The sequence below is a fragment of the Pongo pygmaeus genome, chromosome 7 (assembly GCF_028885625.2).
Source record: "Pongo pygmaeus isolate AG05252 chromosome 7, NHGRI_mPonPyg2-v2.0_pri, whole genome shotgun sequence".
In the NCBI taxonomy this organism is placed as follows: domain Eukaryota; kingdom Metazoa; phylum Chordata; class Mammalia; order Primates; family Hominidae; genus Pongo; species Pongo pygmaeus.
In genome coordinates, this window is record NC_072380.2 from 57,804,736 (window position 1) to 57,828,574 (window position 23,839).

Below are 23,839 nucleotides of genomic sequence, written 5' to 3' on the forward strand. Positions count from 1 at the left end.
TGCATGTACTTTTAAAGATGAAAAATCTTTAAGCTATTTTCTTTATATATGATTCATTTGGAACATGTGTAAATATGGCTCTTAGAAAATTAACATAATCCTTTATTTTGTTTTAGTAATACTTTATGCTTTCATGTTTTATATTTCACTAACTCTGCACAATAATCCTGTGAAGTAGGTAGGACAGGAGTGGAGTCAAGACTCTTTCAGGTAAAAGTGACTAAAAAATAAAATAAAAACAACCCAAAGTAGTTTAAGCTCAAAGAAGGTAATATTTTAGCTCAGGTACTTGAAAAATGAAGGGATGGATCTTTCTTCCATCTATGGCTGAATCCAAGGACTCAAATGATCGCATCAGCGTCCTCTGGTCTGTTCAAGTCTGTCTTCTTGTGTGTGTTGCTCTCATTGTAGGAAGACTTCTTCCAAGTTGCTGGAGGAGATGGCCACTAGTAGCTTTGATTTTATATCATCCCAGCACAAAGACACCAAATGCAAGAGACAGCATTTTCCACCAGCTCTAGCTGGAAAATTCTTAGAGGAGGACTTAGCTATCAGCCCAACCAGGACCACTTGATGGGAGAAGAGTGGTTATCCAGAAAGGGATGCTGAGCAGATAATCAATGTTCTCTGAAGTGGGTATAATGACCATCTACATGCATATGGGAAAGGGAGGCACAGAGAAATGAAGTAATTTTTCCAAGGTCACACTGTTTGTTGGTGGCAGAGGTAAACCAAAAACCGAGGCCTCCTCACTCAGACCTCTGCTTTTGCCTGAATAACCATGTTATTTCGCCACTTCAAAATAAAAGTGAGACCTACCAGTTTTCATAAACACTGTAATGTCATTCCGTTACATCTATTTCTTTGCCTTCTATATATACATCAATAGCCTCACATTCAAAGAACCAAATAATTATACCCAACTTATTCACCTCAGTATTTGTGAATAACTCTGGCCTATAAAAAAGTCTAACGGTTTTCTGTTTTTGTTTTGCTCTTACATTTTATGGGAATTTTATACCAGCATTTTTAGGTGTTTTTAACAGGTGGATCTTCAGAAAGAATGTAAAAGTTTGAATAAACATACATTGGCAAGCAATTATTCCTCTTCCCTTAGTATATTCTATTCCTTAATTTTGTGTGTGTGATGGGCATAAACATAATTAAGTGATTTATTGCAAAAATTGCTAATCTTTCTGTAAGCAGGCAAGTGCCTGGTTTGTTGGAAAGAGGACTTGACCAAGTGCTAACCAATGTGGATTTGCGAATTATTAAGTTTACAAAAACTTTTTAAAAACTGTTTTAAAAAAATGCTTAGTTTTACAAAACTGTCTGGCTTTGTCAATTTCTAGTTAGTTGTGTGGCTGCCAGCAAATGGCTTAAACTTTGAACCTTAGTAGTATCATCATTTGCAAAAGAGGAGTGGTTTTATCACCCTATTTTGAGCATAGTATAGGCTGAAATCTTTTGTAAGCTACAAAATGGCATATAAATGACAGTTTTACTGACAGAGCAGGAGCACCGTCATCTCGGACAAACACTGCCACTTTTAATTTCCAGCTCCCTTTCTAGCCTCATGAATCTCAAGGAAATCACTTCTCTTCTAATTACAAGCAGATAGAAAGAGCAGTCAGTAAAACACAGATAAGACAGCTCAGGCACAGTGTGAAGTAGGGGGAAAGTCTCTTGGGTAACTACCAAACCTCACCCTCATACAATGGGCCCCAGTGAAACAGTGGGCCTTAATAAGCACATTCCTTTCCCTTCAGGTGTACTAAGATAGGGAAGCTAAAAGCAGACTTTTAGCTGCTGGTATGCCTGCAGCTGCAGAAAGATGTATGGGAATAGACACACAACTCTCCCTCCCAGATAAGCACAGCAAAGAGACACAGAAGCAGTCCAAGCCTCTGTTAAACTCTCCCACCCTGAATCCTTAAAAACTCTTAGTCTGTAAGAGAGTGTGGCTCTGACCTAACTTGGCCAGCCACCAGTCTCAGGTTTATTTAAAATAAACCTGTCCCTGTTTACTATAAAACCACCCTTCGTGCTTCTCTCCTCTATTTAATTCTTACATCTATGTTTGTTTGAAATCCAGTTTTTCCTATGACCTCAACAAAATAAATAGAGGTGAAGGGGTGGGTCGCCCCTCCACACCTGTGGTTGTTTCTCGTTAGGTGGAACGAGAGACTTGGAAAAGAAAAAGACACAGAGACAAAGTATAGAGAAAGAAATAAGGGGACCCAGGGGACCAGCATTCAGCATATGGAGGATCCCTCTGGCTTCTGAGTTCCCTTAGTATTTATTGATTATTTGTCGGTGTTTCTCAGAGAGGGGGATGTGTCATGGTCACAAGACAATAGTGGGGAGAGGGTCAGCAGACAAACACATGAACAAAGGTCTTTGCATCATAGACAAGGTAAAGAATCAAGTGCTGTGCTTTAGATATGCATACACATAAACATCTCAATGTTTTGCTAAGCAGTATTGCTGCCCGCATGTCTCACCTCTAGCCCTAAGGCGGTTTTTCCCTTTCTCAGTAGATGGAACATACAATCGGGTTTTATACCAAGACATTCCATTGTCCAGGGACAGGCAGGAGACAGATGCCTTCCTCTTGTCTCAACTGCAAGAGGCATGCCTTCCTCTTATACTAATCCTCCTCAGCACAGACCCTTTACGGGTGTTGGGCTGGGGGACGGTCAGGTCTTTCCCTTCCCACGAGGCCATATTTCAGACTATCACATGGGGAGAAACCTTGGACAATACCTGGCTTTCCTAGGCAGAGATCCCTGTGGCCTTCACAGTTTTTGTGTCCCTGGGTACTTGAGATTAGGGAGTGGTGATGACTCTTAAGGAGCATGCTGCCTTCAAGCATTTGTTTAACAAAGCACATCTTGCACAACCCTTAATCCATTTAACCCTGAGTTTGACACAGCACATGTTTCAGAGAGCATGGGGTCAGGGGTAAGGTCACAGATTAACAGCATCTCGAGGCAGAAGAATTTTTCTTAGTACAGAACAAAATGGAGTCTCTTATGTCCACTTCTTTCTACACAGACATATTAACAATCTGATCTCTCTTGCTTTTCACCACATTTCCCCCTTCATCTGGTGCCCAACGTGGAGGCTTTTCTCTAGGGTGAAGGTACGCTCAAGCGTGGTCATTGAGGACAAGTCGACGAGAGATCCCGAGTGTGTCTACAGTCAGCCTTACGTCTCTCATTCCACCTAATGAGAAACACCCACAGGTGTGGAGGGGCGACCCACCGCTTCACAGAGGCGCATGTGAAAATTTAGCTTTAATAGGGTTATTCTCTTGGAAGAATTGAGTCAATTTTCTTAAAGCAGAAAAACCTAGATGATGTTATGGGTTGAATGTTTTAAGTTCCTGGTACCTGTTTTATTTGTATGTTTTATACTGTGCCTGGTTTCTTGTGCCTTTGCAGTGCTGTCAAAAATTCTCTTTTTGAAACAAGGAAGCTGCAATGAGAAAAGCATTTCTAACTCGCAGTGCATTACAAATCTTCCTTTCGGAGATTATAGCTCTAGATCTTTTCCAACCTCAAGGTTCCCTCTACCACCAGCCGAGCCCAGGAAACCACCCAGAGGTGCACAGCGCCTCCTCCTGGGAGAGTAGCAGAGTTAACCGGGAGTCCGCGGCGGAGCGCTGACCTCCAGTGCCGCGGTCTTCACTGTGCAGTCTCAGAAGCACCTCGGGCAGTTTCTGCACAAGTACCCACGCCAGGAAGGAGAGACTTGGCTGGCTCTATAGCCCCAAACTCGCTTGAGCTGAGGATAAGTCTGCAACACCGCGGAAGACAAGGGATGCTAATGAGACTGAACTTCCGAACCTCGCTCTATGGGTTGGGCTTTGCTTTCTCACTGCACCTTGCTCCTTAGAGTTGGCTCTATGGGCGGGACAATGCCAGGTGGGTGGGAACTCGCTCTGTGGGCGGGACTTCCGCCTGTGGACGGGGCTCCATTCAGTGGGTGGAGCTACGGCTCGTGAGCGGAATCCTGACTGGTTCATTCTCCCCGGAACTTCCTAGACGGCGTACGTGCCAGATGGTGTCACCTAGAGCTTAAAAAGCTGCACGCAAGTATTAAATTGCTGGTGAGAGTTTAATAAATTAAGTTTTCTGGAGGGCTGGCGTGAAGTTTGCAGGGGTCGGGGTTGGATTGGGCCGGTCTCGTACCGCTGTGGCCTGTAGGCACGGTTCCATCGCGCTCTACCTCGGGCAGCCCTACTGGGTAGCAGGCCGGAAACCCCGGTGCTTGTTGGCCTTTCATCTCCTGACGCGGTCCCAGTTTCGGACTGTGTCTTTCATGATCAGTTTCTACGTGGTTTTCAGAGAATTTCCTTCCACTCGCACACCGCCACTGGTGTATTATTTTCTCCACGAACCTTGCTCAGGTCTACAGCCCTAGTAAACCTCTCCTCCACTTGTAGACTGTCTGTTCATGGTCCATGTGTATATATTATAGGTAGTGTCATGTACAATATACCTATCAAGTCTGTGTATGTTCCGTATATATACTGTCATTATTTATGTTGCATATATATTTTTTGTGTATACCAGGTTTGTGACTACCACACCTGGCATATAGCAATTGATTAATATATACTAGATGAATGATTGGATTTTGGTTACTATTGTAATAATTTTATTTTAATTTTTATTTTTATTGAGACTGAGTCTCAGTCTGTCGCCCAGGCTGGTGTGCAGTGGCGCGGTCTCGGCTCACTGAAACCTCCTCCTCCTCGTGTCTCAGCCTCCCGAGTAGCTGGGATTACAGGCGCGTGTCACCACGCCCGGGTAATTTTTATTTTTTTCGTGGAAACGGGGTTTCATCATGTTGGCCAGGGTGGTCTCGAACTCCTGACCTCAAGTGATCCATCCTCCTCGGCCTCCGAAAGTGCTGGGATTACAGGTATCAGCCACCGCTCCCGGCCTGGAATGATTTTAGATTACTGCATTTGAGGGGTTTTATTATGCATATTTTATTTTTTGCATCTTCTGTAATAACCATGTATTTTCTACTGCATTCTTTTTTAAGTAGGAGGAATACTGTTGGGGTTCAAAAGCATTGCTGTTTCGGTTAAGTAGTTCCTTAATTACTTAAAATGTAGTAAGGCTACATTGAAGGAAGATATAAATTTCAGTCAAGGCTACGACCGAGCAAAGGAAAAAAAGGAAGAATGTTCAAGGTGTCTGTGCAGGAGTACAGTTAGACCAGGCTGGCTAGAGCAGAGTTTATAGAGACGTAACAGGAGATATATGTGGCAGATTTAGGGTAGATTCAGCGTGCCAGTAATATGCCAAGCCAAGGCACGTTGCCCCTTATACATTGGGAAAACTGTTGGTTTTTAACAATGGGAAGGTCGATCGCATAGCTTGGTGCCAGATAGCCACTGTGCAGATGGCTTAAGCCAGGGGTTGGCAGATTTTCTGTTAAAGGTCGGACACTAAATATTTTGGACTTTGTGGGTCATAGTTATAGCAGGAAAGCAGCCATATCAGCACATGATTGAATGGACATAACTGTATTCCAATTAAACTTTATTTTTTAATTAATTTTTTTGAGACAGAGTCTTGCTCTGTCACTCAGGCTGGAGTGCACTGGTGCAATCTTGGCTCACTGCAACCTCCGCCTTCTGGATTCAAGTGATTCTCCTTCCTCAGTCTCCCAAGTAGCTGGGATCACAGGCATGTGCCACTACGCCCAGCTAATTTTTGTATTTGTAGTAGAGACAGGGTTTCGCCATGGTGAGGCTGGTCTCTGCCTTCGCCTCCCAAAGTGCTAGGGTTATAGGTGTGAGCCACCGCGCCTGCACTTGGCTTCCAATTAAACTTTACTTACAAGGACAGGTGCTTGGCCTGATTTGGTCCATGGGCATAGTTTGACAAACAGTGGTTTGAACAAATGGACCTAGGGACTTCAACAAGAACCCAGTCCTGAACTAAGCAATATTACACCATGTTTTTGTATAGCTTTTATATTTATACATGAAGTGCAATACCACATAACGTTAGCTCTGATCTAGTCTGCCTAGCTGTAAGTCCTGGCATCTCCTGGTTAATGACAGTGTGACATTGGGCAAATTAACTTCTCTTTGTGTCAGTTTTTTTATTTTAATCTTTAAAATGGGGATAATAGTACTTATTACAAAGGGTTGTTGTAAGGAGTAAATGAGTTAAAGCACATTAGTGTAGTGCTTGTACATACAATAAAAGCTCAATACATGTTAATATTTTAAAAATTATTCCTCATATACATTATTAAAGACAGATCTGAGAGATGTTTTAAGGTAGAATTTACTGGCTTAATTCATCTCTATCTACGGAGGAAAGACAATATCCAGCATTTCAAGGCAAGGGCCATTGACGTAGAGGTAATATGGAAGTCATAAAAGTAAATTAAGAGAGAGAGGGAGGTAGGAAATGGAGGATTAAGGACTGATTTTGATGGGATGCACAGGAGAGAAAGTGGGGAGAGTAAAAAGGAATAAAAAAGAAGTCAAGAAGGAGGCAGAATCAGTCTCTAAAGTATGATAGGAACCAGAATAGCATAGTAGTATATAGACTAACAGAAGGATGGGTGGTGAGGTACTGCTGAGAATAACAGTTATTGTGTTGATGATATTAGTGAATTCAACCAGCAGATATTAATTGGATGCCTCCTATGGGCCCATTACTGGGGATACAGGGAAGAATTAGCTACTCTGTACTCAAAGAGCAGAAAATCTACTAGGAGTGAAAGACATGGAAATAATATATGCACCAACTTTAAAAATAATCAAGAGTAAGATGGAATTTTTTAGATTTAATTGGTACCTTTAAAAAGTTAAAATTGACTTACAGTTCATAAATGTGGGCAATTTAATTGAATTTATTTTCTTTTCTAGACAATGGCCAAGAACAAATTAAGACGGCTGAAGTCCAGGAATGTATTTCACATAGCCAGCCAAAAAAACTTTAAGGCTAAAAACAAATCAAAACCAGTTACCACTAATCTTAAGAAGGTGAGTATTAGTTAAGTACTCTGACTTTATTGTTTACAAGCAAAGTGTCATTTTAAGCTACTGAACAACTGTGGGCTATGACTTTTTAAAAAGGTTCTTCATTTTTCCTAGAAAGGTAAGGATGGTTTCAAGCATTTGTCTAAAAAAATATATAAAAAAAGGAAGAAAAACAACCTCCCTTTCTTGAAAACAAATGTTGAAAAGAAATAAACATTTTAACTACAAATGTGTGAAGCTTCAATTTAATAATTTACTGAAGCATAGAACTCATTTAAAAACCATAGTATGGGAAACAGTTCTTATCTCTGAACTCAAATACAAGAATGTATTAATAGAGGCAAGACATGGGATGTCAGTGAGCACCCATTCTTTTTCTCCTCAGTAATTCTTGTCTCTTTGAAGACATCTGCAATTCAAACAAAAACTTGTAAAATGAAGATAAAAAATATTTATTGAAATGCACAGTTTGAAAGGGGTTTCTTTCTTTTCTTTGTTTATATTTCAAAATACCTGAGACATTTCTTCAAGATTAACTAGATTCTTTTAAGAAAAATTTTTAAGAAAATATTTTCAAGTTTCAGTAGTAGATGGAGTCAGCTCTCCAGGACTCAGTTTAATTATAATAATCCTTAAAATTCTAACATTTCATCTTTCAACTTTCATGAGCTAGCTGAGTTAAGCTTTTTGGTTGAATAGTTTTATGATTTTATAAATGCTAGGAATGAAATTAAGCAGATGGTGGGGGTTTTGGGGATGACAGTTTATATAGGACAGTCTTCATAGTTGAAACATTGAAACCAAGACTAGAATGATAAAGAGCTAGCAATGCAAAGAGCCAGGAAGTGTTGGGAGTGGTAGGTTCGAGGCAAAGAAAAATAGCCAGTGCAGAGGCCCTGAGCTAGGGAAAAGCTTGGTGTATTTGAGGAAGATTATTTTATTTGGACAGGAGGTACTAGAACTTTTATGTATGCCACCAGGTAGGATCTAAGAGAGAGATCTATGGGTAGGCAGCATAAAGTGCAAAGGAGGTAAGGGTTTTGAAGGAGAAATTGTTTGGCGGCAGCAGCAGTGAAGAACAAGAGCACCACCCCTACCTCTGTTACACTCAAAAGAGGAGGACTGCAAGGGAAGCTGTCATCAGGGGTCTTCCATTAAGACAAGAAGGTCCAGGAAGGATTCAGAGATGTACTGTTATGTTAGAAGGGACTAAAAGTATTTGATCCAGGTTTCTTGTATAGATGCGGGATGACAGCACTGTAGCCTAGAAAGATTTTGGTCACTATAAGGATACAGGAAAAAAGCAACTCAGTTTTTCTTATTGTCACTCTCATATGGTCACTCAACACTTCTAATACTAGATTTGTGGGGTGGTTTCCCCCACACCTAACAATTCAGCAGATGAATCTTCAGCAGGCAGCAGCTGGGTGTCCTTTAATTAAAATCTGACACTGCTGACCTGGAGATAGCGTCAGATTCCTTGAGTCCTAAGCCTCTCCCCAACTTCCAGTGACAATCACAAGTCCCAGATGTTTTACCTGTGCTTCTCACCAACCAGCTATAAATAAAGGTTCCCATGACCCCCTCCTTGGGTTTGATTAATTTTCTAGAGCAGCTTGCAGAACCCAGGAAAATACTTTTACCAGTTTATTATAAAGGATATTACAAAGGAGACAGATGCGTAGCCAGATGGAAGAGGTGCAGAGAGCAAGGTACATGGGAAGGGGCATGGAGATTCCCTGCTCTCTCTGGGCATGCCACTTTCTAGGAGCCCTCATGTGTTCAGCTATCCAGAAGCTCTTTGAACCCAGTTCTTCTGTAGATTTACGGAGGCTTCATTATGTAGGCATAATTCATTAAATCATTGGCCATTAGTGATGGGCTTAACCTTTATCCCGACTCCTCTCTCTGGAGCAGAAAGTCCTAATCCTCTAACCCTGGTTTTTATCTGACTAGCCCTCCTCCTGAGGCTATCTAGAGACTCCCAGCTGCCAGCCGTCTCATTAGCATTAAAAAGACACTGTTATGCCTCTTAATACAGTGATTTAAAAAGCTGTATGACGGGAAATGAGGACAAAGACCAAATATATGTATATATCTTATTATGAATCACAATATCACAGTCACATATCTTGGCCTTCTGTAACATAAGTGTGAGGCATATCCACATAGATCCCATTTTTTAAAAATCAAAACTTTTGGTCTATAATTTCCCAGTAAGACTATAAGAATTTTTGAGTGAATTATTCCTAATTTGTTGGTGAGAGTTTTTAGATTTTAGATTTAATGGGTTAAGGTTGAATATATCTTATCTTTAATGGTTATGAGATCATAGATTAATGCTTTTTTTTCTTTTTTAAAAGATAAACATTATGAATGAGGAAAAAGTTAAGAGAGTAAATAAAGCTTTTGTAAATGTACAAAAGGAACTTGCACATTTCTCAAAAAGCACTTCACTTGAACCTCTGCAGAAAGAACTGGTAAGCAGAAATCATTTGCTTTTTTTTATGGCTAACAAATTGAGGCTAATAAATTAAACTCCAAGTTTTCAAAGCCTGTAAGTTGAGTGTATTTCTTGGTACTGGCTCTCTAGTACTAGGCTCTATAGTATAAATAGCATATTCAGACTCTAAAACATTGTCTGAATATACAGATTTATTGTTCTACTTCCAAAGATATGACTAGAAAAATTAAATTGAATAACAGCTTATATAAGTCATTTGTCTGCTATTGTTGTCTACGTTTTTAAATACAATACTTTCTCCTTTCAGATTCCTCAGCAGCGTCATGAAAGCAAACCCGTTAATGTTGATGAAGCTACAAGATTAATGGCTCTGTTGTAATATAGTGGTGATGCATCTAATTCTTCACAAAGACCAATAAATTAAATGTTTTATACAATTTTATTTTTAAAAATCTTGTTAATGTACAGGCATTGGCACATTTTCAAAACAAACTACATAAACAGGTCTTTCCTATAACCTAGGAAAGTGGAATGTCAGAAGTCAACAAAATGTGATAAAGTGCTAAAACAGAAGGCACTTCACAAAATCTGTTCACTGAAACAGTTATATATCCTCGTTTACATCCTTTACTTTACAAGTGGCAGTGAATGTCTGTCTGGATAGAAGGACATACAGAAATACAGGCAGTTTAGTGGCAGTAAAAATATAAGACAAACAAGTAATGAGTCCTTGGCCAACTTGTTTTTGATGACCTGTAGTGTCCTTTAACTTTCCTCTTGTAAGAAGAAAAAACAGAAGGATTCACAATTAGAAGTTGAAATCCAGAATCTAGTTACTTTTGGGAGTGGGGAGGTTTGTGGATATTAAATCACTTATCCCCTAAAGCAATCAGAGCCCTTTGTTTTTATGGTTGAAGTTTTGTGAAGTAAAGAAAGTATTAGGGAAGAACACTTCAGAATCAGTGAACTAAAAGAAGTGTTACATTCATTATTTTAAATACTTAGGTTATTAAGAAGTCTAAAATGTTACACAGTTAGAGGTAGATAACAGTCCCAAGTTTCCATGGAATCTAATAATTTAGTATCTGGACATCAAACAGATCACAAACTCCTTCATTATCATCTAAATTAAAGTTGTAGTCATCTGCCGGGGTAGGAGAAAGCCTTAAGAGAGGAAACACTGCAAACAAAAAACAAATTCAGTGTTAAAGATGGTTTCTACACACAGTTAATGATCTTTAACAAAATACTCTCAAATACATCATTCCAAATTAAAGACTTGTGTAATGTGTATTTTGAAAGATTCTCATTTAGTAACAATTTATACATTGATTATTGATACTAGATTGAGAAATGGAAGTTAAATTTTTCTTTTTTCTTTCTTTTTTTTTTTTTTTTTTAAGATGGAGTCTCCCTGTGTCATCCAGGCTGGAGTGCAGTGGCTTGATCTCGGCTCACTGCAAGCTCCACCTCCCGGGTTCATGCCATTCTCCTGCCTCAGCCTCCCGAGTAGCTGGGACTACAGGTGCCCGCCACCATGCCTGGCTCATTTTTTGTATTTTTTAATAGAGATGAGGTTTCACCATGTTAGCCAGGATGGTCTCTATCTCCTGACCTCGTGATGTGCCCACCTTGGCCTCCCAAAATGCTGGGATTACAGGCGTGAGCCACCGCGCCCGGCCTAGAAGTTAAATTTTTTATTGGTTGAACTTATCACTAAGGTAATATAACTAAAAGGCACTAATGAGGCCAGGTGCAGTGGCTCAGGCCTGTAATCCCAACACTTTGGGAGGCTGAGGCAGGTGGATCACTTGAGGCCAGGAGTTCGAGACTAGCCTGGCCAACATGGTGAAACCCCGTCTCTACTAAAAATACAAAAAGTAGCCAGGTGTGGTGGCAGGCGCCTGTCATACCAGCTACTCAGGAGACTGAGCCAGGAGAATCACTTGAACCTGCGAGGTGGAGGTTTCAGTGAGCTGAGATCATGCCACTGCACTCAGCCTAGATGACACTCCAGCCTGGATGACAGAGGGAGACTCTGCCTAAAAAAAAAAAAAAGAAACACAACAGAACACTAATGAAAGTGTTCTGTTTGCCACTTTGCAAACAGAAGAATGATTTGGTCTTACAAAGTTTGCTGATGTTCTCTGCTTCTACATATATGTTTAGTACATCTCTGGTTACTATAACATTTGCTAACTTAACTGCTACCACTTCGTAGGTTTCTACTATATTTGTTAGGAACTAGGACTCTGATCCAAGAACTTACAGAAGGAGAGAAATTATTAAAGTAATTAGCATATTGTAGCTAACTGATATTTAATAATTTTTCAGGTTAGATGACAAGGTGGTTAATATTAATACTAATTCAGTGACTTCACATTGGCAGCTTGAAATTGGCCCGGGTAGGGGTATTTACAAAAGCAGGTGTTCAGATCACTTGCTGATTTAGACAAGTTATTTTACTCTTCTTGGACCAGATCCTTCAGGAGTGGAAAGGGCTAACAGTTTATTTTCAATGAAAGTGAGAAGTATCCCCATATGAATTCCTTTCCCTCAAAATGCAAGCAAAGAGAAATAAATTCTGAATGATGCCTATTACTTACTGTAAGTGTTAAGGGAGAATTTTCATGAATCTTCATAGTAAAGCAGGTGGCAAATATATGTTCATTTCTTTTAAATTATGTTTCACTTATAAATTCCACAAAAGCATTACTGATATATGAGTTAGTAAAATTTTAACCTATTTACCATCAGAAGACATTAACTCATCAATGATATCTCCACTAATAGATCCTGCTGGAAACAGTAATAAAGTTTTGTTACATTTCTGTTAACAGTAAAAGATACTTATATTTAAACACAAGTAGTCACAGCAGCAGCTTGACTGATGCGCACATTTATATAAAGTACTAGTACTTTGTGGACAGGTTGTTTTCATGAGCACCTACTCTATGCCTGGCATTACTTTTAAACTTCCAAACTCAAGACGAAGACCAAAAGGCTCATTATCTGCCAGGCATGGTGGCTCATTCTTATAATTCTAGCACTTTGGGAGGCTGAGTGAGGCGGACGGATTGCTTGAGCTCAGGAGTTCAGACCAGCCTGGGCAACATAGTGAAACCCGTCTTTACAAAAAATACAAAAAAAATTAGCCAGACATTGGTGGCACGTACCTATGGTCCCAAATACTTGGGAGACTGAGGTGGGAAGGATCACTTGAGCCCAGGAGGTTGAGGCTGCAGTGAGCTGAGATCACGCCACTGCATTCCAGCCTGGCTGACAAAGTGAGACCCTGTCAAAAAAAAACAAAAAACAACAACAAAAAAAATCACCTCAACATCATTCTACCAAAACTGGCTCAGTTTTGGTCAGTAGTTTCATAATTCTCCCAGTTATTGAACCTTAAAACTTCAACATCACTTTCCATTCCTCCTGTTAACTTTATCTCCAGATCTCACACATCAAATGTTATTTTGCCTACAGTGTTTCTCAGATCTGTTCATTATTTCTCTTCCCAATCTCACTGTAATCACTGTTTTAGCCTTTTTATTTATTTATTTATTTTGAGACAGGATCTCTGTCTGTCACTCAGGCTGGTGTACATTACGTGCTGTCATGGCTCACTGCGGCCTTGACCTCCCAGGCTTGCAATCCTCCCACTATGGCCTCCCTCCCCAGTAGCTGGGACCACAGGCACACGTCACAATGCCTAGCTAATTTTTAATTTTTTTTTTTTTTTTAGAGATAGGGTCTCACTGTGTTGCCCAGGTTGGTCTCAAATTCCTGGGCTCAAGCAGTGTACCTGCCTCGGCCTCCCAAAGTGTTGGGATTACAGGCATGAGCCCCACCACACTTGGCCCTTGTTTTAGCCCTAATGTTCTCTCAATTGCATAACTGCAAACGTCTAGTTTCCATTGCCTCTGAATTCTGCTTCCCAGGGCCAAAAGCATCTTTCCTAATCATATTACTCCTGTGTGCACCATTATAGCTAATTATGCTATTTCCTTGGTCACAGATCTTCACTGGTTTATTGGATAAATGTCCTAACTACTCTGAAATTCAAGGCCCACTCTAATGTGGCCCAAAATTACTTTCCTTAGTTAGGATTTCCAAATATGAAACCATAAAAACAGAATACTCACTTTTTAAAAACACTTTGTTGAAGCCAATGTGTTAATTGTGTCTAAGCTTACCCATGTAAAACCCACGTAAAGCTTGCCTGCTTTATATTCTAATTAGATTGTAAGCTTTTTAGGGACTACATTTTCTTTCTTTCTTTTTTTTTTTTAAGACGTAGTCTTACTCTGTCGCCCAGACTGGAGTACAGTGGCGCGATCTTGGCTTACTGCAACCTCCAACTCCTGGGTTCAAGCAATTCTCCTGCCTCAACTTTCCAAGTAGCTGGGACTACAGGTGTGCGCCGCCACGCCCAGCTAATTTTTATATTTTTTAGTAGAGACAGGGCTTCACTATACGTTGGCCAGGCTGGTCTTGAACCCCTGACCTCAGGTAATCTGCCTGCGTTGGCTTCCCTAAGTGCTGGGATTACAGGTGTGAGCCACTGCGCCCAGCCAGGACTACATTTTGTATTGTGCATGCTAATGGCCTATAGTATAGACATATTTATAGAGGAAGGAAAAGAATAGATGTGGGCAAAAAGAAGCTAAAAAACATTCCATGTCCAGTTAGACCTTGTTAGCGTCACTTTTAACCTGTGAACTCCCATTTTAGCAATGAGACACATCTTAGAGGTAAAATAAACAATTTGGATTATATATAATATAGTTTTAAATTATCTGCAACATGATATCTATATTGGCACCATTCATTCATTCTGTAGTCAGTGAGAGATTGCCTACCATGGTCCCTTTATTTGGAATCAGTAAGATACTGCCAAATTAAGAGTTGTGCTCTCTACTCCTGATACCCAGTGTGAAATGTTTTAGCTTTTTAAAATTTCATAAATGAAACAACTGAGGAAAGTAAGATTTCCTACATAATTGGAGTTGAGACCATTTATCACTTCTATAAAACTAAGCTTCCCAAATAAAAAGTATAACAAAGAATATGGAGAAACAAGAGGCATAAGTCACTATGGTCTATACTTAAAGATGGTTGGAACATATTTCACTAATTTATCCTAGACTTACTAAGAGAGATAAAAGAACCTTACCAAGTAAACATCAGGTAAAAGCTGACATCTATATATGCCACAAATGGAAAATTCCACACCTGACCTTGTGATAGGTTGCAGTCAAGCCACAGTCAATACTTTGTTTCATGCAAAAATTAAAACTATGGTATAAAATTATCTTCAGGCTATTTGAATAAGCTGTGTATGAAACAAATGAATATTGTGTTTAGACTTGGGTCCTATCCCCAAGATATTATGTATATGCAAATATTCCAAAAGGTCAAAAGTGCTTGGGACATTTCTGGTCACAAGCACTTTGGATAAGAGATAGCCAACCTGTTTTTATATTTCTCCCTCTCTAATTTACAAAAGAAAGGCTCTGAACCCACCTGAAGATATATCTGTAGCTGATGTCTGCTGCAGAGCCTGGCTTCTTTCAGAGACATGTTGCTCGGGCAGATTTTGAGTTGCCATGCTGGATTTTTGTGGAGTCACTGGAGTCAAGGACTGGGAGAAAGGCTGTGTGAGGTCATCAGGTGGGGGAACAGGAAAAACCACGGGCTTAGATGAACTCGACTCTTTATTTATAAGCAGCACATGGATAGGTACTGAATGACTCTTTAGATTGATCTGGTATTTCTTTTGTCCATTCTGACCCTTTGAAGTTATTGGGTATAAACAAATATACAATTATTAATATTTCTAGCTAACTTAAGACAGTAAAATAAGACAGGCAAAGCTACTAGGGACTTACTAAATTCACATAACACAATAAAGTCATTAAGTCAAAACACAAAAGTAGAGACACAGAGTAGAATGTAATTTTGAGGGCTCTAAACCACTAGTCATCAAAAACTCTCTGGTGTAGATTCTGGCAACTGTCTGTTGTTACCATGTGTGACTATATAATAGGTCAGGGCCCAGCAATGCTCCAGGTATTCCCCATATACAGGAGCTTTATCCCCTGGGGTTGGCCACCACATATCTGGTCAGTTCAACATGCTTCACAAATCAAATTCTTTTTTTTCCCATCTGCAAGCACAAAGACAACTAATTTCTCCTACTGAGAAATAAATATAACATTCTTCCAGCTGAAAAAAGTAATCTGTATCCTGAGGCTTCAGACTCCAGTAATACAAATGCCTAAATTTAAACTTTTTGAATAAGGGGGTGGGGGAAGGAGGTAGATAATATAGTAATCTTTTTCTACTCCCTTTTTTGGTTATTGCTTTCAAATTAGTTTGTTTTTAAAAATCTGAATCTGAAAATGAAAATCATGGAACTCATTTATAGTCAATAAATGTCTTTGATTTAATAAGCCAGACAATGTTTTGTAAAAGACCTAATTTAAAGGAATTGATTGTTGATATGTACATTGAACTTTTTCCTCAGTGGCAATTTTTATATCAGTTGTAGATGTGTTGTTGTTGTTGTTGTTTTGAGACAGAGGTTCACTCTTGTTGCCCAGGCTGGAGTGCAATGGCGCGATTTTGGCTCACTGCAACTGCTGCCTCCCGGCTTGAAACAATTCTCCTGCCTCAGCCTCTCAAGTAGCTGGGTTTACAGGTGTGCACCACCATGCCCGGCTAATTTTGTATTTTTAGTAGAGATGGGGTTTCACCATGTTGGTCAGGCTGGTCTTAAACTCCTGACCTCAAGTGATCCACCTGCCTTGGCCTCCCAAAGTGCTGAGATTACAGGCGTGAGCCACTGCACCCGGCCCAATGTAGTCATTTTAACTGATTTTTATAGATTATTGGCCATATCATTAGTCGTTTCTTGACATCTTCTATCTTAAAATATTCAAATTTAAAATAATTTAATCAAAATGTTAAATCATTTTAAATCATTTGGTTACTTGGGGATAGATATCTTAGGGATAGGACCCAAGTCTAAACACAATATTCATTTGTTTCATACACACCTTGTTCACATAGCCTGAAGATAATTTTATACAATAGTTTTAATTTTTGTGTGAAACAAAAATCACTTGATAAAACATTCTGATTACTTTTTAAAAATTGACTTTATTTGAGCTAAATGATATCAATAAATGACTAAGGATATAGCCAATAATCTTTAAAATCATTTATGATTCATTTAGTTCTATAATTTTACCAAGGAATTAAAGACATACAAATTCAGCTATCAATACTTTTAGATAAAAATTTGACTAACTCACAGTGTTTACACAATTAGCTCACATTCAGCTAAAGAAAATATCCTTCTTGAGACAGTAGATTCATTTTTCCCACTTATGTAAATATAAGTTATCCTACATACCATTTCTGGAATGGGTACCTCCAGTTGTGTACCAGAAGGTGCCTGAATGGCCAAAGGTGTATCACCTGGTCAAAAATAAATATAAAGTTACATAAAATACTGTTGATCATGGAATATAGTGGCAAGAATGTGGGCTCTGGAATCAGAATGTTTGGTTCAGTCCCAAACTAGGTGACCTTGAGCTCTGGTTTTCAATTCTATAAAATGGGGGACACACAACCTACTGCATAGATTTATTTTGAGGATTAAATAAGGTAATACATATATCAGTATTATACATGGGTTAGCTGTATGATTCTCATTAACAAATTCAGCTCAAGTTGATTTTGCTTTCACTAAGACTCCTGTAAAGTCTGAGATTCTTAAAACCATTTAGCCTCAAATAACACTGTTCATTGGACTAAGGATAGTGGAGATTAGGTATGAGACAGTGAAATGTTGAGCTTAAGTGATTTTATTATTTTTGAAGCCAAATTCTACAACAAATCTCTGTTGAGTTGCAGATTAACAGAAGTCTCAGCAAACTTCCTTAAAAAACTCAGGAAATACAGTGGTAAAATAGAACAATAGGTCCATACGTATTTCCAACATAGTCTTACATAGAAAGTCAGATTCCACTTGATGAGGTACTTGGCAGAATCTTTTTAAATAAGTGGATAATACACATAAATTTAAATATGCACAATTTCATTTTACTTGTGTTGTAATTTTGGGAACACACGTCCCCCCATTTTAGTTATATTAATAACTATAATTATTAACACGATATTGTTATCTTAAGGAGAAAACACAGGGGCAGCAAATTGCATAGGAATAGGTTTCCTGGTTGTAAGATGGATTCACCTAATTCTTTCCTCATGGTTTCTTTGAGTTTCATTTGAGACCAGCATATACTTGCTGCATATAGTTTCATAAACAGTGCTGATGAGAACCATGTTCTAGTTCAAGTTTGGTCACTAACTCTGTGACTGTGTGACAATGAAAGTTGCTTAATCCCGCCCTGATTTAGCTTGCCCTCTGTCCCTGTCCCCTTCCCCTTCCACACACAGTTGATGCCTACCAGTGGAGCTAATGAACTGAATGCTGTGAAAAGCAGCTATTCTCATGAAAACAGAAACAAAAGCAGTCTATGAATACATGGCATGGTGGAGTGAGACACTGTGTCCACAACTTCTGAAAATGACAGGATAAGGGCACAGGGAATTCTAAATCACTCTCCACTGAATCGGTTGATGAGAGGAAGAATGCAAGGAAAAGTCTAATGGTACTTACCATTAAAGAAATTACAGATGTCTTCATGAGTTACATAGGAAAACGTACTGTCATAGGAGTTAAGGAACAACATTTATATCAAGCCATAGGCATTTAAATTAAGGTAATACATCTGAAGGTCAAAATAACTAAATGACCATATGCACGAGGGACTGCCACCCATGGACAGATAAAAAAAGAAGTCTACTCTAGAAAGGTAAAGACAATTAAAGGAGTTCCCATCCTTTGCTCTTAGAAGAAGCCATTCTGATTTTTGTGACATTTGAGGACCCTTAGGAGAGAGATGGAAAGCAGTGCACATTCTTCATGGAGGCAAAGATTCTGGGGGAAGGGAATGGATGGGGAAAAGGAGGCCAACAGCAACCATATCAGCTTCCACATCAGGAATTTTCTGTGATTGTTGTTTTTTGTTCTTGTATTAAATGGTCAGGTATGTCCACAAGAGGACACAGAGGAAAAGAAAGGCTCAGAAAAACAAAGTATTACACTCATAGGTCCTAGTGACGGGAGGCAGGGCAGGCTACTCAGGGCCACATTGTTAAGACAACAAGGTGGTCAGGAGACAGAAGACAGGAGCAAGGGGAAAGCATTAGCCCAGAGCTTTTACTGGGGTTTCCTTGGGAAAAGAAATTCAGAGTGGCCGGGCATGGTGGCTCAAGCCACCCAGCACTTTGGGAGGCTGAGGCAGGTGGATCACTTGAGGTCAGGAGTTCAAGACCAGCCTGACCATATGCACAGACGGGCTGCCACACATGGACAGATAAAAAAAGAAGTCTAGTCTAGAAATGGTGAAACCCGTCTCTACTAAAATACAAAACTGAGAAGGGCATGGTGGTGAGCGCCTGTAATCACAGCTACTCTGGAGGCTGAGGCAGAAGAATTGCTTAAACCCAGGGAGTAAAGGTTGCAGTGAGCCAAGATTGTGCCACTGCACTCCAGCCTGGGCAACAGAGTGACTCCATCTGAGGAAAAAAAAAAAAAAAAAATGCAGGGTAGGGAGAACACTATGATTGGCTAGTTTGGATAATTTTGTTTTGTTTTGTTTTGAGACGGAGTTTGCTCTGTCACCCAAGCTGAAGTGCAGTAGTGTGATCTTGGCTCACTGCAGCTTCTGCCTCCTGGGTTCAAGCAATTCTCCTATGCTCCCTGGTAGCTGGGATTACAGATGCACGTTGCCATGCCCAGCTAGTTTTTGTACTTTTAGTAGGGACAGGGTTTCACCCTGTTGGCCAGGCTGGTCTCAAACTCCTGATCTCAGGTGATCCGCCAAACTTGGCTTCCCAAAGTGCTGGGATTACAGGTGTGAGCCACTGCATTTTGCCTAGTTTGGATAATTTTGGTGGGCTCTAAGCTATGCAGGTAGTCCCCTAGTTGTCTGGTACCTGGACCTGGGATGATTAAGGCAGAGGAATATTGCCACCTGGGGTGTATGGACTGGAGAGAGGAGGTCTGGACCTGAACTGGTTAGTTTATATATCAAACGGATTCTCCTAGCTGAGCCCATGCTGTTTCTTTCTTTTTTTTTTTTAATTTTATTATTATTATACTTTAAGTTTTAGGGTACACGTGCACAATGTGCAGGTTTGTTACATATGTGTACATGTGTCATGTTGGTGTGCTGCACCCATTAACTCATCATTTCACCCCACAACAGGCCCCGGTGTGTGATGTTCCCCTTCCTGTCTCCATGTGTTCAATTCCCACCTATGAGTGAGAACATGTGGTATTTGGTTTTTTGTCCTTGCAATAGTTTGCTGAGAATGATGGTTTCCAGCTTCATCCATGTCCCTAAAAAGGACATGAACTCATCACTTTTTATGGCTGCATAGTATTCCATGGTGTATATGTGCCACATTTTCTTAATCCAGTCTATCATTGTTGGACATTTGACTTGGTTCCAAGTCTTTGCTATTGTGAATTGTGCTGCAATAAAATTACATGTGCACGTGTCTTTATAGCAGCATTATTTGTAATCCCCTGGGTATATACACAGAAATGTGATGGCTGGGTCAAATGGTATTTCTAGTTCTAGATCCCTGAGGAATTGCCACACTGACTTCCACAATGGTTGAACTAGTTTACAGTCCCACCAACAGTGTAAAAGTGTTCCTATTTCTCCACATCCTCTCCAGCACCTGTTGTTTCCTGACTTTTTAATGATTGCCATTCTAACTGGTGTGAGATGGTATCTCATTGTGGTTTTGATATGCATTTCCCTGATGGCCAGTGATGATGAGCATTTTTTCATTTGTCTTTTGGCCGCATAAATGTCTTCTTTTGAGAAGTGTCTGTTCATATCCTTCACCCACTTGTTGATGCGGTTGCTTGTTTTTTTCTTGTAAATTTGTTGGAGTTTATTGTAGATTCTGGATATTAGCCCTGTGTCAGATGTGTAGATTGCAAAAATTTTCTCCCATTTTGTAGGTTGCCTGTCCACTCTGATGGTAGTTTCTTTTGCTGTGCAGAAGCTCTTTAGTTTAATTAGATTCCATTTGTCAATTTTGGCTTTTGTTGCCATTGTTTTTGGTGTTTTAGACATGAGGTCCTTGCCCATGCCTATGTCCTGAAATATATTGCCTAGGTTTTCTTCAGGGTTTTATGGTTTTAGGTCTAAAATTTAAGTCTTTAATCCATCTTGAGTTAATTTTTGTATAAGGTGTAATGAAAGGATCCAGTTTCAGCTTTCTAAATATGGCTAGCTAGTTTTCCCAGCACCATTTATTAAATAGGGAATCCTTTCCCCATTTCTTGGGAAACATAGGTTTTTTGCACTCTGCAAAGGGACTCCTATAAACTCTCTGCAGCCTATAGTGAAAAACTGAATATCCTATGATATAAACTATCTGTGAAACCACTTTGTTATGTATGAATTCAGATCACAGTGTGAAACCTTTCTTTACATTTATCAGGATTGAAACACTGTTTTTAGAATCTGTGAAGAAACATTTCAGAGCACACTGAGTTCTATAATGGAAAACCACATATTCTGTGATAAAAACTAGAAAGAAGCTATCTGTCAAACTGCTTTGTGATGTGTGATTTTAACTCATAAAATGAAACCTTTCTTTACATTCAATAGGTTGCAAACACTGTTTTTGTTGGTTCTGCCAAGGGACATTTCTTAGATCACAGTGGTATATATTGTAAAATGGAGTATTCTGTAATAAAAACTAGAAAGAAACTATCAGTGAGACCACTTTGTGTTGTGTGGATTCAGCTCACAAATTTAAAACTTGTTTACATTCAGCAGGTTGGAAACACTTTTTTACTGCGATTTGTGAGGTGACATTTCCAAGCTCACTGAGGCCTATAGTAAAAAACAAAATATCTCAAGATAAAAACTAGAAAGAAGCTTGTGACTTGTGATGTCTGGATTCAGCTCACAGAGTTAAACCTTTCTTTACATTCAGCAGGTTGCAAACACTCTTTTTGTAGAATCTGCAAAAAGGCTTTTCAAAGCTCAGTGAGCTCTATAGGGAAAAAAAACAAATATCCCATGGTAAAAGCTAGAAAGGAGCTACGTGTGAAATTGCTTTGTAATGTGTGTATTCAGCTCATAAATGGAAACATTTCTTTACATTCAGCAGGTTGTAGGCACTGTTTTTGTAGATTCTGTGAAAAAACATTTCAAAGCTCACTGAGGCCTATAGCAAAAAACTGAATATCGTGCAATAAAAACTAAAAAGAAGCTATAAGTGAAACTTCTTTGTGATATGTGGATTCAGCTCATAGAGTGAAAACTTTCTTCATATAGAGCAGGTTGGAAACACTGTTTCTTTTTTTTTTTGGACCTGCAATGAAATATTTTAAATCTCCCTAAGGATTATAGTGAAAAACCAAACATCGCATGATAAAAGGTAGATGGAAGCTATCTTTGAAAGAGCTTTGTGATATCTGGATTCAGCTCACAGAATCAAACCTTCCTTTAAATTCAGAAAGTTGGAAATGCTGTGTTTGTATGGTCTTCAAAGAAATATATTGGAGCCCATGGAAAACTATACTGAAAAACCAAATATCCTGAGATAAAAACTACCTGTGAAACCACTTTGTGATGTGTGGATTCAGCTTATAGAGTGAAACTCTTTTTATATTCAGCAGGTTGGAAACACTGTTTTTGTAGAACCTATGAAGGAACATATCTGAGCTCACTGAGGCCTATAGTGAAAAATTGAATATCCCATGATAAAAACTAGAAACTATATGTGAAATTGCTTTGTGACATGGTTGCAGCTCACAGAGTTAAACCATTCTTTACATTCAGCAAGTTGGAAACTTTGTTTTCATAAAATCTGCAAAGAGTCATTTCAGAGCTTACTGAAGCCTATAGTGAAAAACTGAATATCCCATCATAAAAACTTGAAAGAATCTATCTGTGAAACTGCTTTCTAGAGTGAGGATTTCGTTCATAAAGTGAAACTTTTTTGACATTCAGAGGGTTGTAGACACTGTTTTTATAGATTCTGTGAAGGGGCATTTCAGAGCTTACTGAGGTCTACAGTGAAAAACTGGATATCCTGCAATAAAAACTAGAAAGAAGCTATCTGTAAAACCATTTGTGATTTGTGGATTCAGCCCATAGAATTAAATCTTTCTTTACAATCATTAAGTTGGATATATTGTTTTCGTAGGATCTGCAAAAAGACATTTTGGAACTCACTGATGATTATAGTGAAAAACCAAATATCTTGTGATAAAAACTAGAAAGAATTTATCCATTAAACTGTTTTGTGATGTGTGGGGTTTGGCTCATAAAATAAAACCTTTCTTTACATTCAGCAGTTAGAAAACACTGTTTTTGCAGGATCTGCAAAGGGGCTTTTCAGAGCTCACTGAGGCCTATAGTGAAAAACTGAATATCCCATGAAAAAAACTAGAAAGAACTTTTCTGTGAGGCTGCTTTGTGATGTGTAGATTCAGCTCACATCCTTAAACCTTTTTTTACATTGATTACGTTGGAAACACTGTTTTTATAGTATCTGAGGGGAGGTTTCAGAGCTCACTGAGGCCTGTTGTGAAAAACTGAATATCCCACCATAAAAACTAGAAAGAATCTGTATGTGAAACAGCTTTGTAATTCGTAGATTCAGGTTGTAAAGTGAAATCTTTCTTCACATTCAGCAGGTTGTAGACACTGTTTTTGCAGAATCTGTTAAAAGACATTTCAGAGCTCACTGAGGCCTACAGTGAAAAATCGAATATCCCATGATAAAAACTAGAAAGAAGCTATCTGTGACCGATTTGTGATATGTGCATTCAGCTCACATAGTGAAATGTTTCTTTACATTCAGTAGGTTGGAAACATTGTTTTTGTAGTATCTGCAAAAGGACATTTTAGAGCTCACTGAGGCATATAGTGAAAAACCAAATATTCCACCATAAAAAGAAGAAAGAAGCTATCTGTGAAACTGCTTTGTGATGTTTGGATTCAGCTCACAGAAGGAAACCTTTCTTTACGTTCAGCAGGTTGGAAACACTGTTTTTGTAGCATCTGCAAAGAGACATTTCTTAGCCCACTGAGGCCAGTAGTGAAAAGCTGACTATTCCTGGATAAAAACTAGAAGAAATCTATCTGTAAAACTGTTTTGCCATGTGTGGATTCAGCTTCCAGAGTTAAACCATTCTTTACATTTAGCAGGTTAGTAACACTGTTTTTGTAGAATTT

The 23,839-nt window shown here is 39.1% G+C and overlaps 2 protein-coding genes across 2 annotated transcripts; one reads left to right on the forward strand and one right to left on the reverse strand.

Moving 5' to 3' along the window:
- Nucleotides 1-3,995: 3,995 nt before the first annotated feature.
- Nucleotides 3,996-9,922, forward strand: LOC129042512 (ribosomal biogenesis factor). Its single transcript, XM_054498658.2, has 4 exons — nt 3,996-4,114; nt 6,908-7,024; nt 9,385-9,501; nt 9,793-9,922. The coding sequence occupies exons 2-4, from the start codon at nt 6,911-6,913 to the stop codon at nt 9,862-9,864; spliced, it is 303 nt and encodes a 100-aa protein (XP_054354633.2). The 5' UTR covers nt 3,996-4,114; nt 6,908-6,910; the 3' UTR covers nt 9,865-9,922.
- A 219-nt stretch (nt 9,923-10,141) lies between these two features.
- LOC129042068 (transcription factor E2F5-like) lies at nt 10,142-18,250 on the reverse strand. The gene is made up of 5 exons (XM_054497668.2): nt 18,178-18,250; nt 16,906-16,970; nt 15,012-15,279; nt 12,237-12,284; nt 10,142-10,665 (listed from the first exon to the last, which is right to left on the reverse strand). The coding sequence occupies exons 1-5, from the start codon at nt 18,248-18,250 to the stop codon at nt 10,556-10,558; spliced, it is 564 nt and encodes a 187-aa protein (XP_054353643.1). The 3' UTR covers nt 10,142-10,555.
- Nucleotides 18,251-23,839: the final 5,589 nt, after the last annotated feature.